Here is a 20,311-nt window from a genome sequence, read left to right as displayed (position 1 = left end):
ATTATATTATAAATGTTGTAACTAAAGTATGAAAACGTTAATGAACAGTTCGTGTGTGAGTCATAGTAACTGAACTGCGGTAAAACAAATAATTGGATGCAATACTTAGTAGTATATTCAAGTATGCAATCGTTACCACCTCAATCACGTTATTCGTATAGGTAAATATTTTACTGTATTTTATTTATAATTTATACGAAATCAATGAGGCGGTTCATAAAACAAATATTAGTTAATATAGATATATTAACTAATATTTACTAGATAACCACGGAAGTAGACGTCTTTGACCGGATAGAAATGTACTTTTTAGTTTCAAATTCTCTCTGTTTTTTATTAACCTATTTTCTAAGTTCCATCATATTCCTACATAGTATTTATTTAGAAACAATATTCTAAACAGCTGACCAAAACTAACTAGTAATGGTTTTGTTTAAATTTGAATAATATTTAGACCAATATACTATAGTAAAAAGGTTTCTCCATTTGAATAGTAGGTTATTTTTATTTGCGTACACTTTGCTATTATCACATAGCCAAATACTTCTGTAACGTCTAAGCTTGATAGTTTTTTTAGAAATCTAAGCTGTAGACTTCCATACAAAATAAAAATTAGATATTGTTCTATTTAAAAAATAATTTCATTGCAGATGTTTTTCATTTCGGTCTTATATCTAAAATCTGTAAAATTAAACTCTTTGGGGTAACCCCTTAGTTTTGAAGACAACATTTTTATTAACAAAACAAACAAATAACACTGTGCAGAGCATAGCATTTTTTAAAGGAGAGGCCAACCCTCTTGTTAGCCTTATTCTGCCTTTTCTCATAGGCCACTGGGCTGTGCGAGGACTTTAACAGGATAACGAGGAGAGACGGTACAGTACAATGTGGACGATACTAATAAATAGTGCTAGGGTCACAGACTTAAAATTTGAACCTGTGCTATCTATAATTTAGACCGCTCGGCACCGGAGCGGAATCCTCTACTAAGAGATGGATTCGTGAGGGCGGATGGTAGTAAAATCTTAACATTTGGACGGAAATAACACGGAAAAACGTTTAAAACTTAGTAAGAGTGTAGGATTGTACGATGAATGAATTTTATCAATATATTTTATCCAAATAATTTAGTTAATAATATCTATATAATGAAAACAATACAAATACTAAGTACATGAATGTCTTGTAGAACAATTAGACATGTATACAACTTAAGTACTAACGTTTTGATTGTTGATTCTTCACTGTGTATAAATTATGGGTTTTTGTTTCAGAAACCGATGGAGGTTTATAAAAACGCTGAGGCGTTTGAACAGTCAAGAGAATAGAGAATAGACCAAGTTCCTGAAGCTGTTGGTGTGAGATGAAGATGTAACTGCTGATGCTAGTGCTGTAAATGACTAACGTGCTGTGGGTGTTTGTGTTGGTGCTGGGTGGGTTGTGGTCAGAGAGAGTGGCAGGGGGTGCGGTCCTAGAGAGGTTCAAGGAGAGACTGACAAACGGTAGGGATGTGGGGGGTCGACTCGTTAAGTACAGGGAGGGGCATGAACCCAGAGGGAACTTGAGGATGCAGAATCACAGGCTAGTCGAGTTTAAAATACCAGACAAGGACAAACACAATGCGGGACTTGAGGATGGAGATGGCGTACAGACTTACAGTAGAGCTGGCATACCAAAGGATGACATGTTTGAAGAACAGTTGATGGTAAGAGGTGCCGACGGAAAATATGCAACAGATACAGAGAGGACAGTATTTTATAAAAAGGAACCTGGAAATAATTACAGAGACCAGTCAAGAAGAAGTGACGGGTCAAACCATAAAATATTGAGCGATTACAAACGACGAAATAATAAAAGGGCCGAAAAGAATAAATTAAATCAAAGAACGGTAAAAAATAGAATTGGGAACGTTTCAGATGGGAATTATTTCCAAAAGGACTTTGACATAGAGACGGCATTTCACTGAGAGTGGCAACCTCCTCGAATTCAGAGCTAGAAAAGATTACAGCTCATCGGAAACAACAGCAAATCCAAGCCAACGACGGAAAGAATATTTATGGACAAGAGATGAGGAAACACCAGGAGGAGTTAGAAACGTGCTATCTGACCAGCCTTCGCCGGAGTGTATCAGTGCTCCAAAAGACGACTCCACCATCCATGCTGCTGTGATCCTTCCAAACTCTACGGAATACATTATGGCGCTCCAGAAGGTGATGCCGGTCTTGCGACTCGCCCAAGAGGAAGTACGCAGGAGACAACTCCTCCCAAAGGATCTGAAATTCCAGTTCCTGCCGTGGGACGACCGCTGCGACGCCGTGTACGCCCAAATTGCCACTTTTGAGGCGGTCAAGAAAGACGTTCATGTATTCTTCGGGCCCGCATGCGAGTATAGTGTAGGTAAGTACTGGTTTGCTAGATAGATAAATTCAGTATATAGTGATATAGTGTGATATAATCATTATATAGTATTTATCTATAGGCGTCCCGTTAAAGCAGATTTTCAATAATTGCAGGATTCGTAGTGATATAAATACCAGCATGACATGCGAAATATTTCTATTAAAAGCCAAGAGCCAAGAGTTGGCCTATTACACAATCGCACTTTACCAAAATATTTCAGATGCATAAATTAGTTTCCATTTTAAATCATTATTTAGTCTTAGGCTTTCTTGTAATAAAAGAAAATAAAAACAGCTTGAAGCAAGAAAACTTGTTCCTTTAGTTTGGAATTTCTTGTCGTAAAATTTGTTTACGGTTTTATCAACAAGCACTCGATTAACGAGACATTAAAACATAGTTTAATATCAGAATATTTTTGTATATTCTCTTTGAATTTAATTCTGTTCACCGATTCGAATTATAGGTTGGAAGTGTTTGGACATGATTTCAGGCAATTTCAGAATAAAAATGTTGGTCAAATTATTATTTTAATTGAACAAATATTTTGTTTGCAATACTGTAATTCAATCTATGAAAAGTATATGTTTATGTCAATTTCGAAAATATATATTCGTATTTATTTTCCATGTTTAGGCAACTGATAATAAATGAATAATCTGTATGCTACGCCATATAAATATTATATGTTACTTGCTTTAAAATCATTAGCTTAAAACTCAATAATTTATTACAATATTTATTATACTTAACTGTATTTTCAATGTATACAAATGTTTTCCGTAGATCATATGAGATAGTGTCTAAGATTATCCTGCATTTACCCCCAATAAAACATACTTTTAGAGTAAAAACTAAAGAAATGTATAAATCAAAGGGAACATGAACACTCATTGTAGATATATGAGATAAACAAATGTAGTGCAACTTACGTGACATGTGTCGTAGCCGTCAGCTTCCTGCTTACACACGAGATCCGGAGTAACATAACATACAACGAGCACAGGATCAACAACATAAGAGAATAACTATCAAACCCGGTATTAAATTGTCCGTATTTGTAGCCATGTATAATATTAACTTTTTCAATAGTCACGTAGAAAAACGTGTAAATATGCGCCGGTTATCCGGCAACTGCAATTACACATAGACATAAATACATACACGTTTGGTGTTCTTAAAACGTTCTTTTTATATCTTATAAAAAGTCTTTTAAAATTAAAATAGTACTTCCAACCCCTTTTCCATACATTTTGTAACAATTTGCAATGCAAATATTATTTGTCAAATCCATATCCCTCTTGGACATAAAAACAATGTACTCATACCCATTTCATTGACACTTATTCAGATTACTCAATAATCGTGTTCTGCGTGTGCTGTATTTAAGAACGAACTGCCTTCAATATTTATATAGAACAAGAGTAGTTTTATGTACATTTAAATTAAATAATACCAAATTATCAATGTTGCCCTGGAACTCCGCACTTTTTGATAAAAATTTGTAGAAAAACCATCGTCCTTCTGTTAGTACTTCATTCCAATTTTGGTTAAAATACACCCAATCTTAAGTTCTTTGTATTTGTTGTCTACAAAACGGCTTTAGTCTGGTTGCTTCACATCTTTCATTTCAAGGCTAGTTCCAAGATATTACGGGTTCTAATTTGTTCTAAAAACTTCACGTACAAAATATTTGTGTCAAATTTGGCTGAACTCCAACAATTTCACGGCGTCTTGCGTGATTGCTTGTAATATAGTTTAAAATCTTATGGCCTTAACCTCTTATTAAAAGATCGCAGAAATCCCATCGTTGGTCATCATATAGAACGCTAATTGTCAATTTCGGTTCAAATACGCCCAATTAAGGTATCTGATCTTTTTAATTCCAAGGCATCTATAGCAGTTGAGTAGAGCACGTTTTGGCCCGAGTAGCGCAAATTTTATACAATAGCACGCCGCCCGACAGTGCCAAAAACCAACCACGAGGTGTCTATAGTAGTTGTAGAAAAAGGATTTACCATTGGGGTTTTCCTGCCTTCGGTAGTATTGGGCTCAACAGCGAATATGATTCCGGAAAACTATAAACATGCATTATAGAAAAACAGAATTGTGGTCGTAACAGTAATACATAGATGAATCTATACATATATAGATAATTGTTTTCTTACTCAGTGGAGTACGTAAATTAGAAATATACCAAATACAGAATCTTATGACAAAAGTCACAGTGTAATAAATAGTTGATCAACTGTTAATAGTAGCGTAGGTATAAACATCAGATGTCACGTATAGAAACCTATATTTACTCTACTAATACTATACTTAATACTATATTTAGTATTATGTTCTCTGAAAAATGGATTTATAATATTACTAGCATTTGCAGGAGCAGGTAATTCCAAGTTCTCAGAAACAATGTTATGGCACAGACACTTTCTGAAGTATGTGTTACTCACTTTGTCCTAGCTCATTGGAGCTAGGACTAAGTGAGTACACTCCCATTTGAATTATACGTTTTGATCAGCTTTTAATATTGATCATTCTATTTAAACCATTTAATTTTTCTCATCATTATGTTTCTTCCAAGTATTAATATACATTAATATACAAATATTAATCTGTTGGGTTTAGAATGTTTCTTCATACTTATTTTGGACATAATTTTAACAATTGCAGTACTAATGAATGTTATTATTGCGTCAAATCAACAGTAAAACAAATAAAATATTTTCTGATTTTTAAAATAGCAAAAATATTTAGCTGAAGGTTTAAAATGTTATATGGTCCGTTACATCAGAATTAATTATAAACCCTTGTATATAATAAGCTTTAATAACTTTCTGATTTGCATGTAAACAAATAAAGACGTAATTAAAAACAAATTGAAATACCTTTGCCCTCTAGAGTTGGCTTGGTTAGTTATAATTATTTTTCCTTTGCTCCGAATTACTTTAGTTGTATAACAACTTCAAAAGTTACTTTAGCCTTTAACTCTGAACTAACAATATCTGATATCGGAAAGTATTCATTTCACATAAAATATTTAGTCTGAAACTTAATTTTTTGAAATTCTTGAATAAACAGTACATACATTTTTGCATGAAAAACACAACAGCGTGGTAACTGGGCCAACAAAGCAAGGTCTTTTTGGTATTCTCATGCGCATTTTACAGACACGATACAGAATTATCCAGATACTTGATAATTTACGTGTTATTCAAATACGCATTATTCATTTATGGATAAAAGAGGACTTAATCCCTTGGTTAGAGATGGCGTGAGATTGAATTATGTTTTTAATCTCATATTTTTATCATCATTCTCGACCGTTGCACTTTGCTACCTGACATAATTATTCATTTTGATGATATCCTCATATCATCAGGACGAGGCTCACACAGTTCATGGCTGAAAAGGATAAATTTTCGTTTAAAATCTACTTCTTAGCCTTTATTTCGTAAATTTTAGTGGTACTTGTTATATACTATTATATAATTACCTACCCCTTGACAAAATCTTGGATATCCAATGTCGGCACCAAATTCTCGATAACCATGCAGTTTCTGAAAATGTAAAGGCCACAAGTCAATAATAATCTATTTATTAGTACTTTTACAAGTTCCTCTGATTTAAATGCAATATAACATCGAGAATGGACATTTGAAATATGTACTAAAAATAAAAAATAAAACAGTTCCACGGCTCGGAGATACACTTTCCATGCATTTTGGATGATGATTAATCAATATCTGTTACAGATAAAGTAAAACCTGTAGACATGAAAACATCAGTTTATTGTGCTGATATATCTGCAAACTATGAATAGTATCAAAGATTTTAGTGTCATCCAGTTTTCAAACATTTCAAATTTTGAGGAATTACAGGGATTTTAATATGTTAGTGGTAGGTAAATACTACAAAAACGAATACATGTTTGATAAAGCTACGATATGTTGATTTGGGAAAGTTAATCTGTTCATTTAACTCAAAATTCTAACGCTATTGTTTAAATACTTCAGACATAGAATTTTGAACTTCATCTTTCTAAGTAGTGTTAATTTTATATTCTCTATGTTTCGGCTTCTCACCTTGCCAATTTATTAATTAATGACTATTATTCTGAAAGAAATTTGTAAAAAGTATTTCAGCTATAAATAATAATAATGGTAAGAAATCACCACTAGAGTCGCATATACTGCTCAAAGAGATGTTGCCGTCTACATATACTATTTAAACTTTCACTAAGTATATTATTTATTGCAAATAATGGTCGGTTATATAGATATAATGTTGTATTGTAATACTCCTAACTATAAACTTTCTAACTTTCTGTTATCGGTTTTTGTCAGCAGTTATAATTGTTTTTTAATTAATTTAGTTGAGAGAGGTAAACGCGAGGAACTATTTAAAAGCAAGAAAAATGTATTGAAACCATAGTCAAGTTAAAATGATCACGTTCCCTTAAATGTAGTGAAGATTATTGCTGATGGTTAATTTTGTACTTTAAATTATTTTGATTTCCAACCCTGTGAATCATTCATTGTTAAAGACGAGATACGAATTTTTAATTTAAGATACCAGTATAAACAATACATATTTTTAATACAATAAAAATGTTCTTAGTATAAATCAAATGGGTAAAATATGTATATTTGTTCTTATTATTGTAGTCTTTAAATAGCTCCATGTAATTAAAAAGGTCATTTAAGTTGTGGGATAACAGGTAATCCGATTATAATATATAATATAGTCTCGACTCATCCTCAAAATCCGGTCTCCAAGTAGATGAGTTATAGATTTTATACCCATCTATACACTGTCGGCGCTACTTTTGCACTTGATATGCACCATCTGGAAACGCTGTACTCACTTGTGTTGTGTTATTAGATTTGATGTATGACCGTGTACTCGACTCATCCTCAAAAATCCGGTCCCCAAGTAGATGAGTTTATAGGATTATACCCATCTATACTCTGTCGGCGCTACTTTTGCACTTGATATGCACCATCTGGAAACGCTGTGTACTCACTTGTGTTGTGTTATTAGATTTGATGTATGACCGTGTACTCGACTCATCCCTCAAAATCGGTCCCCAAGTAGATGAGTTATAGATTTATACCCATCTATACTCTGTCGGCGCTACTTTTGCACTTGATATGCACCATCTGGAAACGCTTGTACTCACTTGTGTTGTGTTATTAGGATTTGACGTATGACCGTGTACTCGACTCATCCTCAAAATCCGGTCCTCAAGTAGATGAGTTATAGATTTTATACCATCTATACTCTGTCGGCGCTACTTTTGCACTTGATATGCACCATCTGGAAACGCTGTACTCACTTGTGTTGTGTTATTAGATTTGACGTATGACCGTGTACTCGACTCATCCTCAAAATCCGGTCCCCAAGTAGATGAGTTATAGATTTATACCCATCTATACTCTGTCGGCGCTACTTTTTGCACTTGATATGCACCATCTGGAAACGCTGTACTCACTTTGTGTTGTGTTATTAGATTTGATGTATGACGTGTACTCGACTCATCCTCAAAATCCGGTCCCCAAGTAGATGAGTTATAGATTTATATACCCATCTATACTCTGTCGGCGCTACTTTTGCACTTTGATATGCACCATCTGGAAAACGCTGTACTCACTTGTGTTGTGTTATTAGATTTGATGTATGACCGTGTACTCGACTCATCCTCAAATCCGGTCCCCAAGTAGATGAGTTATAGATTTATACCCCATCTATACTCTGTCGGCGCTACTTTTGCACTTGATATGCACCATCTGGAAACGCTGTACTCACTTGTGTTGTGTTATTAGATTTGATGTATGACCGTGTACTCGACTCATCCTCAAAATCCGGTCCCAAGTAGATGAGTTATAGATTTATACCCATCTATACTCTGTCGGCGCTACTTTTTGCACTTGATATGCACCATCTGGAAACGCTGTGTACTCACTTGTGTTGTGTTATTAGATTTGACGTATGACCGTGTACTCGACTCATCCTCAAAATCCGGTCCCCAAGTAGATGAGTTATAGGATTATACCTAATCTATACTCTGTCGGCGCTACTTTTGCACTTGATATGCACCATCCTGGAAAACGCTGTGTACTCACTTGTGTTGTGTTATTAGATTTGATGTATGACCGTGTACTCGACTCATCCTCAAAATCCGGTCCCCAAGTAGATGAGTTATAGATTTTATACCCATCTATACTCTGTCGGCGCTACTTTTTGCACTTGATATGCACCATCTGGAAACGCTGTACTCACTTGTGTTGTGTTATTAGATTTGATGTATGACCGTGTACTCGACTCATCCTCAAAATCCGGTCCCCAAGTAGATGAGTTATAGATTTATACCCATTCTATACTCTGTCGGCGCTACTTTTGCACTTGATATGCACCATCTGGAAACGCTGTACTCACTTGTGTTGTGTTTATTAGATTTGATGTATGACCGTGTGTACTCGACTCATCCCTCAAAATCCGGTCCCCAAGTAGATGAGTTATAGATTTATACCATCTATACTCTGTCGGCGCTACTTTTGCACTTGATATGCACCACCTGGAAACGCTTGTACTCACTTGTGTTGTGTTATTAGATTTGACGTATGACCGTGTACTCGACTCATCCTCAAAATCCGGTCCCCAAGTAGATGAGTTATAGATTTATACCCATCTATAATCTGTGTGCGCTACTTTTGCACTTGATATGCACCATCTGGAAACGCTGTTGTACTCACTTGTGTTGTGTTATTAGATTTGACGTATGACCGTGTACTCGACTCATCCTCAAAATCCGGTCCCCAAGTAGATGAGTTATAGATTTATACCATCTATACTCTGTCGGCGCTACTTTTGCACTTGATATGCACCATCTGGAAACGCTGTACTCACTTGTGTTGTGTTATTAGATTTGATGTATGACCGTGTACTCGACTCATCTCAAAATCCGGTCCCCAAGTAGATGAGTTATAGATTTATACCCATCTATACTCTGTCGGCGCTACTTTTGTACTTGATATGCACCATCTGGAAACGCTGTACTCACTTGTGTTGTGTTATTAGATTTGACGTATGACCGTGTACTCGACTCATCCTCAAAATCCGGTCCCCAAGTAGATGAGTTATAGGATTATACCCATCTATACTTTTTCTGCTTTGAATTGCAAACCATATTTTTCTACATAATTCTTTTATAATTTATTAGTTTTTGGTCTTTACAATTAGTTTTAAATTTTATTCTATTTTATCATATGTTTTTTTTCTATTTTATACACATGTTCTTTCTGTAAACAATATCGAACTAATGATGCCTTAACCGGCGAAAGCGTTTTTAAAATAAATTTAATGTAGAAGAATGAAAAATGTCTTTTGAATTAGAATTATAACATCTATACTTTGTCGGCGCTACTTTTGCACTTGATATGCACCATCTGGCAACACTGTACTCACTTGCGTTGTGTTATTAGATTTGAAGTATTACCGAGTACTTGGCTCATCCTCAAAATCCGGTCTCCGAGTAGATGAGTTATAGGATTATACCCATCTATATTCTGTCGGCGCTACTTTGTACTTGATACGCACCATCTGGCAACGTTGTACCTACATACGTTGTGTCATTAGATTTATTGTATGATCATATTCTCGACTCATCCTCAAAGTCCGGTCTCCAAGTAGATGAGTACACTTAGCATTTGTCTTGTTCAGAACTTGATTCATTAAGTACCCACATAAATTTTTTATTTATAGACAAACCTTTAACTACCATAGTGATTGTAGTGATTGCTTATGTCCTGTTGGGCTGCAGGTAAATACATCCGACGCAATAATACAACGGGAGCAAGTACGACGTTGCCAGATTGTGCATATCTAAAGTGCAAAGCTAGAGCGGACAGGGTATATAGTCCAAGCACCGCAGTTACGCTTCACGTGATCTCACGCCGCGTGCGTTGCCAACATGTGTTCCACTCATTCATGAGTGTACCAGGAATAACTGCTGTTAAGTGATAAGCGCCGGTGGCTCACGATAACTAATCTACGATAAGAGCACTTACTATTCTGCTCAGAGAGTACAAGCGCGGACATAATACGTCTTACCGGGTTTTTCTCGTTACGCTATATCAAAGAGTATGTATGTATTATAACACTCCACAAAACAGATTTTCACATCTTATCTTGCTCAAAACTATTTATTAATTTAGATAAACTATTTGTTAAATTTTTTATGATTTAAATTTTGTATTACTTTGGCATGGTTCAGTAGCATGTTGAGGTATTTATTTATTTTCAACAGCGTGTCGCTGTGACTGTGGGGGGTGGATCCCCCACATCTTTCAAGGCCTCTGCCGGTTAGGCTTTTGCCTTGTGTCTCTGAGGGTCTAAGCCCTAGTAGCATTCGCTACTTGTCTGTGGTGTAGTGGGGTAGTGTAGTCGTTGTGATGTTGTAGTCATCAGTCTTCCATAGGAAGACGCAGTTGGGGGACCTCCTGGGCGCGAAGCTCTCGGATGTGATCCCACGGAGAGGACTCTGCGGCTTCTTCAAGGCTCGATGTCAGACCTTCCACGAAGCTCCTCAACACCATTAACTACAATGTAAAAAAATAAAATACAAACTGGTAAAAAGATAGATATTAGAACCAGATACAAAAGAACAATAAAATTGTATAATCATATAAAAAATTAAAAGCTGAACGATGGGTAACAAATACCTAGAAAAATAATCCTAATCCTAATCAAAACTTTGATTTGGCAAAAAAAGAAATAGTATTGATGGTGACAGAATTGTATTTGAATTTTTTAACTAAAGTTTCTCAGGGGTAAACTAGCCCACTGGCCAAAAGATATAGGTAAATTTCCGTTGTAGTACATAATATTGATACATTAAACCTTACGTAACTGGACTACCTGATCGCGCAAAAGCCTTAAGAATTTACATGAAATAACTCTGAAATATAAGGTCCAGTATTCTGAAATCTTCCTCCCCCAGGCGGATCCCTGGCTTTCGGGACTTCTTAGACTTCTCTGACACATCTCTCCACAACAAGCTTTTATTTAATAATAATCATACTATCTGTTGTAACGTAAAATATAAATATTTTGGTGTTTAAAAACGATTTGTTTGTTATTCTCCTGACACGTATAACATTCACGTCGCGTCAATATGTTGCTGAAATTAGGCGCGGGAGAGACCAACCTTGTCATTACGACAGATTACCAGCTTACTTGACCTGACCCCTCTCGCCCGCAATTTCGCCTTATGTCATTTTCGTATGATAGGAGTTCATGTAGTGCACTGTAATCAAAACAGTTAATTTCTCAAAGCAATTAATTTCACAATATATTATCTTCGTATTGCCTGCTTGTGTATTCGGTTAATATTCCACTAATGTTTGTTTATATAATAAAAAACAGACAATAATTGTATAGGTACGAGATATATACTACAACAATGTTTATGAACGCTTAGATCAAACAAGACGTTCATTAATGTAGAAGCTTGTGTCAGGTGGTTCTTGGTAGTTACATGAATTTGAAAACTTAACATTTATAACGTATTTAATAAAAAAATCCACGTTAAACAAAAAATAATTATATTCTGCTTTTATATAACAATGTTAGTGACTTTAATAATTGTAGAAGTACTTATGATGTTGTTGGAATGAACCTGTTATTCACTCATTGTTTTATAAACCCCTTACTTATCAGTTTTCCTAAATTTATTTTGCATGTCTGTTCGTATTCGGTATTTTTCAATGTTCTGTATGCATTGATATTAGCGGGAAGGTTATAATGAACATTTTCCAGTGTTCCAATCGTAAACCACCTATTTAAAGTAGGATAAATAAAATTAAATCAAATAATTTAATTTTTATCGAAATAATATAAGCTATTTAAGAACATTTTACTATTTAATTTAAAGAATCCTTATTATTTGTGAATTTTGAAGAAAAGTAGCTATTATTTATTTTTAACGTGATGGTTGTTCTAAACATCATTTTATTACTTCCTCCGAGGATTACAAAACCTCTACTACAGTCCTCATGCCGTCCGAGTTACCTGCCGAAACAACGTGACCGTATTAGGGCTCTACAAAACGTTTCCAATTGAGAATATCTTTGTAGTGTTAAATTCACATAATTTTCCGTATAAGTTGAAACCTTAGACTCAAAGAGACAATGTTTTTTTGTGGGTCTGTTATCGCCGTATTGTATTGTGTTTTATTTTTCACTTTTGCTCAATTTATCCTACTTTAAATGCAAAAGCTAATTTCCTTATAAAGGCCAAATTCAATCTAAGGGAATAAGGCTTCAGTATTCAACAAAACCGTTCCAAAAATTACTTTAAGATAAAAGGATCTTTAAAAATGTAACATTTTCGTTGTGTGTGTCAATTTCAAAGGCAAGGCTTGATGTGAAAATTATTTAGACTGAATAAGTGAAGTATTAAAATATTAGTAATGAATCAGGCTCACATTCTAAACCTTTTACCTCAACTAGAATATTGTCCAAATATAGCATATACACATATAAAACATACTATTGCGTATGTTTTAGTATTAATACTATTGTTAATTTGGATATTTGAAATTTAAAGTGATATGTTCTCATAGAGGAAACATTTAAAAATATTTCGCATTAAGTCTTATTATGAAGAAAATTTAATCAAATATGGTATACATCCTAGAGTAACGTTTGGGAGATATGTTTTTTCAAACTAGGCAATTAATTTTAGGTATGTTGTATTCGTTCCACATACAATAAGTTGCATAATATAAAAAACAGAATTTTAACAAAACATAACCAAATTTAGATGAATTGGAATATGCGTTTAATGGGGTGTAAATGCCTAACACAGTCCAATCAATAATTATTATTATTGTTGCTGTTTTGTGCGCTAAAAGTTTTAAATTTTGTTGTTGTGTTATTTGTAACTAAAATTGAAGTAGACCTATGCCACTGGTTTACAGATCTTTGTGTAAATTTGTTGAAATGTATCGGAGCTTTGCTTTTTATGCCTCTATAACCTATTCCGGGACCATCAAGTTAGCCGACGTCTTTTGTCTCGATCATTTCATATAACGCAACCTCAGTCATTAAAGTTAGCAATAATTCCTCCAAGATTAAGCAAATAAACTGGTAAAAAGCTTTCATCACGTGAACAGATGTAAGTTTTCAGTTTTATCTGTCAAACTTGGCACGGCTATAAGTTTTAGGATACTGACCGGCCTTAACATTGACTATTTCTCATCAAGGATGACCAAATTTAGTGAAGCCTTTGTTATTGTCAGTGTTTTTTGTCATAAACATTATATTTCAATGTTAAAACGAATAAGAATAAAGAACCATCCAGATAATGATATAATGTTGAATAGTTTTCACTTATACATCTGTAACTTGAAATTATGCCCTCAGAACCAAATCGTTCAGTAAAGATTGCTAAATGCCAGGTGCTATTTGCTGCAACCAAATGTCATTCATCATATTACGTCGCAGCTGCCATTCTACTGCATATCGACTCTTTGTGACAGGAGTTACAAGATTAACGTTATTTTATACAAACGATTACTTCAAGGTTAAGGTTCGAAGGGGCTAAAATACCTTCACTCTATATATAGTATTATAGTACTGTATATATATATATATATATATATATATATATATATATATACATATATATATATATAGTATAAGGAGGAAGCAAAAAATATATCGGTTGCGTCACTTGATACGAATATGCTCGAAAATGAAAAAGTTCTAGAAAGGAGATTCGTTTAGATAGGATGAGATGTCGCTATTACTGACAAGTACAGGTGAACGTATCGCTCTCCAGCCGTCATCACATTATTTACTTCATCGTTTTCTGATTTTCGGTTCACAATATTTACTTTTCCTTTTTAATTTCTCTCCTCGAAGTAAGAAAAACAATATCCAAACTAGAACAAAATTAATTGTATGTCCGAAATTTTGATATTTATAACTTCAATGATCAAAGGATTACATTAGTGTCGCCGGTAATTACATTAACGATGAACAATCAACAAGTTGCCATTGTGAACGATTATAAACTAGCCACTTCCTTCGTACGCTAATTCGCAGAGCAAAATTTATTATGAATGTTTGAAAGAAATAAGAAAAATACCTACGCACCGTGGTTAAAATATGAATCAACATTGCTCCACCAATGTGACGTGGATCATCAGTTCGTGTTGAAAAGTCGAATGTCATTTAGTTTGAACATAAGATAATTTGTGCATAGCTCATATTAAAGTTTTGCCATTTTACTAAACGAATACAAAAATTGTCAGATTTTCTTGATATTATGATTATTTTTTTTTCGACCTGTTCTGGTACATTTTTATTTTCCCTGATTGAGATATTACATATATCGCAAACTATACTCTACATAAGTTATTATTTGTATTTTCTCATATACGTTATACATGTTTATATATCACTTATGCATACCGTATAAACTAATAAGACAACAACCAATATAACCCAGCTGTGACATAACCTGATGTAAAAATGTGGTCTAAAAAGAAAGCTTTCAGGAAGGAAATTCGTTTAGTCAGGATGAAAAGTCGGTATTACTGACAAGAGTGAGTAAACTTATTACTTTCCCGCAAAGTCCTGATCTCATTTACTTGCCGCCGCGTCCCGATTTGTGGTTCGTATTGTTTACTCACCTGACTCGCTTGACTAAGTTGTTACATTATACTGTATGTTTAATAATAAAGGATACACAATATAAAGTATAGACGTGTTGCTTCTTCTTGCTTGTACAAATAAATTTTGAATTCATCATTTTATATAAAATCAATATAATATACAAAATAAGAAAAGAAACAAATACGCTTCACGATACTTCGATCCATCGTATTAGGTGTCACCTCTTAATAGAAGTTGTAAATTTTGAAAATATGAGTGGTATCGATAATTAGTGTCGTTCTTGTTATAATATACAATTATTATGAACTTAAACGTTAAGGCACACTCAAAGACATATTATTGCAAAATGTTTTTCGAAGAAGAATAAACAGCAGCTATTTTTACTCTTATTTCAGCGGTGAGAAATGTCTGTTATTTCAACTCGCCTACCACTTAATCACTTCCCCAACCACCCACGTGATCACGGCTGTTTCTCGCACAACAATAACAATACGAGTACAAATTATTGACGGTATTTTATAAATAGAACATAAAAAACTGACTAAGGTGAGCTGGAAACTTAACATGGGAATGAAAGTTTGGTTTCTAAATGCTCGTTAAACCAGCTAAAGAGCATTTTACTACTATGTTTTATTACTATAATTATCTCCTTCGTCCACCCAAGGTTGGGTTTTACAGAGTTTGGAAATTTATTCTGATGACACTAATGATATTGAGGTCCAATAACATTTTTTGTCTGGTTTATTAACTTCCAGTTAGCTATAATCGTTAGACTAACATTTTGGAAACATATAGTGAACAATTATACCTGTGAGATTCCTTTAAATAAAATACATCAATGTGTGTAGCTATCTTTACATCATTAAGAAAAATACTGTTACACATAAGCGCTTTCACGAGATATCTCTCCTTTTCCGCATTCCTTTAAGAGAATTTTTCAAATGCCTTAGAAGTAGTCCACCACGATTTTATCCATCGTGCTCAAAACATATTTAATATATTTCCTTGATTTTCATTAGCCTTCTACAACAGCAGAGACACTGATACATGCCTGCTGGTCAAATATAATACTCCGTACATTAAAGACCGGCGAGGATTGGCTGGTAGCTTTCTTGAGCTATTCTTTTTTGTCTTCTTCCCACCTTCTGCAAGAGAAGTTTGGTTGGTGTCATCGTGATCCGAGATCCCTTGAGAACGCCCGGTTTTTAAAAAAATTACCTGTATACAACAACAGGTAAGCCCGAGAATTGCCAGTAAGGACATTGGTCACATACAGTGTTGTTTTCCTCCACACTTGATCTCTCATTACCCTATCAGTTTACTTCTCCAACGACATGTTGTATTTAGTTTTTGTTTCTTTGAGTCCTTGTTTAGTTCAAGGTACAAATCGGGCTTTGCGCTTGGGGTAAATGCCCTGTTTCTTTCGTAGACTGCGTCCTCTCAAAAGTAAGTACATAGCAATAAAAAGGAATGTTGATTTGGATACTATCTGAAAAGCTACGTAGGAAGCACCCTAATGTTTGTACTGCCGACATATTTGTCCTGCAGTTTCTTACTGCAGCATATTTTCCCACTATAGTTTCAATATAAGTGTAAGTTTAGGATCAGCCAATACTTGTTCGTCTTAGACTCGTGAATATGCTTACCAAACTTGTAAAAGAATTGATGTTTTCCATGCCCTGTTTGCTGATAAAGTTCACTTGTAAACATCTCACTGCATTCTTGGTTACCATATATTTCTACTGTAGTCAGACAATGATGGAATAGGAGCCCATCCTTTCTTTACTAAGATAGACGATTTTAATTTTTAAAACAGTCGCTATGGTTAAATGATGCATCCCGTCTAACAGTTTAACTTATATTGATCGGAAAACTGCTCTGCTTTTCGTGTGCATTTGGAGTCCTTGCAGTGATAATGTAACGCATTTAAAGAGGTCGCTCCCTTTAAGCATTTCAAAAATACTTTACCTACCGTGATCTCCTTCCTAAACACAAAGTTTCAATTGTCTTGGGTTTTAAGACAATGTGACTTATATGTGAAAAATACTAGTAGCTTTACTTTTGTTAGGCGCCTTACATCCGTTATTATAAGAGACTCCAGCATTTGGACATTAGGCAGCGTTGGTTTAAATAAGTACGTAGATTTGTTCTCCACATCTCTTATATATTCATAACCAAATCAGGCTGAGCTTTAGCGAAGCTTGTCTCTCGTGGGTTGTAAAAGTTAATATACCTATGTGAAGCTGTAACAATAAATAAATAACAAATTTCATTTCTGTCTATATATCTGTCCACTCGATATCTCCAACACCAAATGTAGACTTGAAATTGTGTATGAAGCTTCATTTCTATGTAAGGACCACTGAGTGTGATTAGGGCTTGATGAGAATGTCAATCTATGGTATTTAGCAGAGTCGTATACTAAACTTGGCAAAGTGAAATTAGAAGAATAAATACATTTGTAAACAACGTCTATACGCCCTTGAGAGATTGAAACATGAGACACGTTGACATATAATAATTCCAAATTATGAATAATAATGAATAATTCCAAATCAAATTAGTAACATAATTTATGTATGTGATTTCAATCTAGATATTTTGTTAAATAATAAAATAAGCAGCAGTTATCTATCGCTTATGAATAATACGAATTTTTACGTTTGATTGATCAGTTTACCAGAGAAAACAATGATTCTGCTTATTTTATTGATCACCTTTGTATACGATTTAAAAACTACAATTTAGCTGTAATATTTATTGTTGACATAACAGATAATCTTTTATTAGGCCTGGTTGTAAATTTTGAGAATGAAATAAACAAAGTCCATGAGGATTTCATACTAACCAAGAAATTCTAGATTTTTAAAGCTTAAAAATCAACTTAGTGATATAACGATTTGGAATCATGTATTACAAAGTACTGATGTAAATGAGGCACTGAATGAGTTTTATGAGGTTTTCTATAAGCACATTGCAGAACAAAGTCTGACCAAAATTTTGCAGACCTGCAGTAGTGAGGGCGAAAATGAGAATTCCATGGATAAATGAACGAATAATAAAAAAAATAATAAGAAATAAAATGGCAATGAGAACACAAGTAGGCCGTATGACACACGTTTAAAAATATTACAAACTTTTTAAAGAGAAACTAGACAATGAGATTGTGTAAATAAAACATTATTATTATAGGCGCCTATTCCAATTGAAGAGGGAAATATTGCTGCTGGTCAGTGGAAGTTAATAATTAGTTTTACAGATAAGAAGGATCAACAAGCTATAGTCCACAGATAAAAGATGGACAGGGTAACACAGTATCTGATCCGATAACAATGGCACAGATGTTCAATGAATACTTCGTATCTGCACCGGGCAAAGTCGAGTCAGGCCTACCTGGGTGCAATGGTCATACTTCTGGTTTTTACAATCGTCACAATTTTTTTTTGTTAATGACATTTTTTAGCGAAGAAGTGTTAAAAGTAATGAATAATTAAAAAATAAAAAGTTAACTGGAAGCGATTTTCATTCTGTACAACTTATAACAAGTGATGGATTTGTTTTAGCAGTATTATAAAATTGAGTTTTAGTAGTTAATTTGTTTTCCCAAGTTAACTAAAAGAGTCAATTGTGCCCATTCGTAACAAATGCTCGACAAACCTGATTTAACATTATAGACGGATTGCTCTTTTATCTATAATATCCAAGACAATTTTTTAAACAATAAACGGTTCTTTAGCCCTTATCAGTATAGATTGATAAGGGAAAAACAGAAAGAGCTATATCAACATTTGAGTTTTTATAGATTTTTGTTAGGTCTTTGACCTGGTTAGCCACAAGAGTTTATTGAAAAAAATTATAACTCTTAGGTGTGAGAGGTAACACTATGAACTGGTTTGCAAAATCGAGAAGAGAAAGTTAAAATATCAAATGCATTCAGTGACGCAAAGATTTTCGATATAGGAGTCCCCCAAGGCTCATTTCTTGGTCCAAAGTTGTTTCTAGTTTTCATAAATGACTTGCTGTTATTACCATTAAATGAAAAAAATCATAAGGTTTGCTGATGGTATTGTGATTAGATATCCTGAAAAACAATGGGAAAACAATTGGAATCATATAAGAGAAAATTAATTACAAGTCAGGAAATGGTGTGAAAATAACAACAAAGATTTTGGATGCCTCTAAGACTTAAGTTTATAATTTTTGACTTGAAAGGATACTAATTCAATAATGTGTTGAGATTTCATAGATTAGATTGTTAAGCCATTTCACACTGCAATTGTGATATTACCAATCAAGTTGAATAAATAAATGTTTACAAAAAATCTGTGCTGGAAACCGGATATAAACTACATTCAAGTAGGTTTAAGAAGAAATATCAGAAGTTTTTATTTTATAAGGAAGTTTATTGATGATAAATTAACGAAAACACCTTATTTTAGATCAATTCATTATAAGTTGAATTATGTTATAGAAAATTGGGAAGCTGCTGACAATATAACCATACAACCATTGAATGTAACACAAAACCTCTTCATAAGAATAATTGCAAAAAAGATATGAATCTGCATTTTACCTATTTATAAATATCTAAGAATATTGCCACTAAAATATTTATTTTTATTCAAAGTATTAAGCATTTTCTACGAGAAAAGTGAAAAAAGGAAAGACAGAGTTTATCGAAGAACAATAGGTGACATACTGGTTTTCAAATTTTGTTAATACTGATAATTTTTTTTCAAATTTTAGTGTAGGAATTTATACAGTTTTATATTAAAAGTTTTTAATTTGTAAATTGATAACAAAAAAATGTTGTGTTTAGAATAACTGTTAATTGTGGGATGTGCACACTGCGGATTAACTACATGATTTACTTGATAAGATTCGACTGAACACTATACAATTAAGTATAATTTTCAGTTGAGCTAGTCACGCTTACTGGATACTGTAGCTAGTAATTTCTACCAGTACAGATGTAAATTATTGTTAATCTATATTTTCTGGAATAAAGTACATTCTGTTCTATATTCTATATGTAGCACAGCACATACAACATCATTTTATAGTGACCTGGTGTTAAACGTTTATTATTTAAAACTGGCATGAAACCCAATTTAACGTAAACTATATCAATGTATCGTTTAGTAAGGTACATCGAGAAAGATATCATGATGACTTGAAGTTTTGTGTGAATCTTTATTTCTTCTTCTATGATGCCTCAATTTCGTGTC

The 20,311-nt window shown here is 33.7% G+C and overlaps 1 protein-coding gene across 2 annotated transcripts in view; it reads left to right on the top strand.

Annotated features, from left to right (window-relative positions):
* Positions 1–20,311, top strand: part of LOC124372502 (atrial natriuretic peptide receptor 1) — an 884,633-nt gene that overhangs the window by 184,483 nt on the left and 679,839 nt on the right. For both annotated transcript variants that reach the window (XM_046830913.1, XM_046830916.1), the window contains exon 2: positions 1,275–2,397. In XM_046830913.1, the coding sequence (XP_046686869.1) occupies positions 2,196–2,397 (202 nt within the window). In that variant the 5' untranslated portion in view covers positions 1,275–2,195. The remainder of the gene's footprint in view (positions 1–1,274; positions 2,398–20,311) is intronic.

This window comes from Homalodisca vitripennis, chromosome 1 (genome assembly GCF_021130785.1).
Source record: "Homalodisca vitripennis isolate AUS2020 chromosome 1, UT_GWSS_2.1, whole genome shotgun sequence".
Lineage (NCBI taxonomy): Eukaryota > Metazoa > Arthropoda > Insecta > Hemiptera > Cicadellidae > Homalodisca > Homalodisca vitripennis.
The sequence above is the reverse complement of the archived record's forward strand: the minus strand, read 5'-3'. Positions and strand labels throughout refer to the sequence as shown.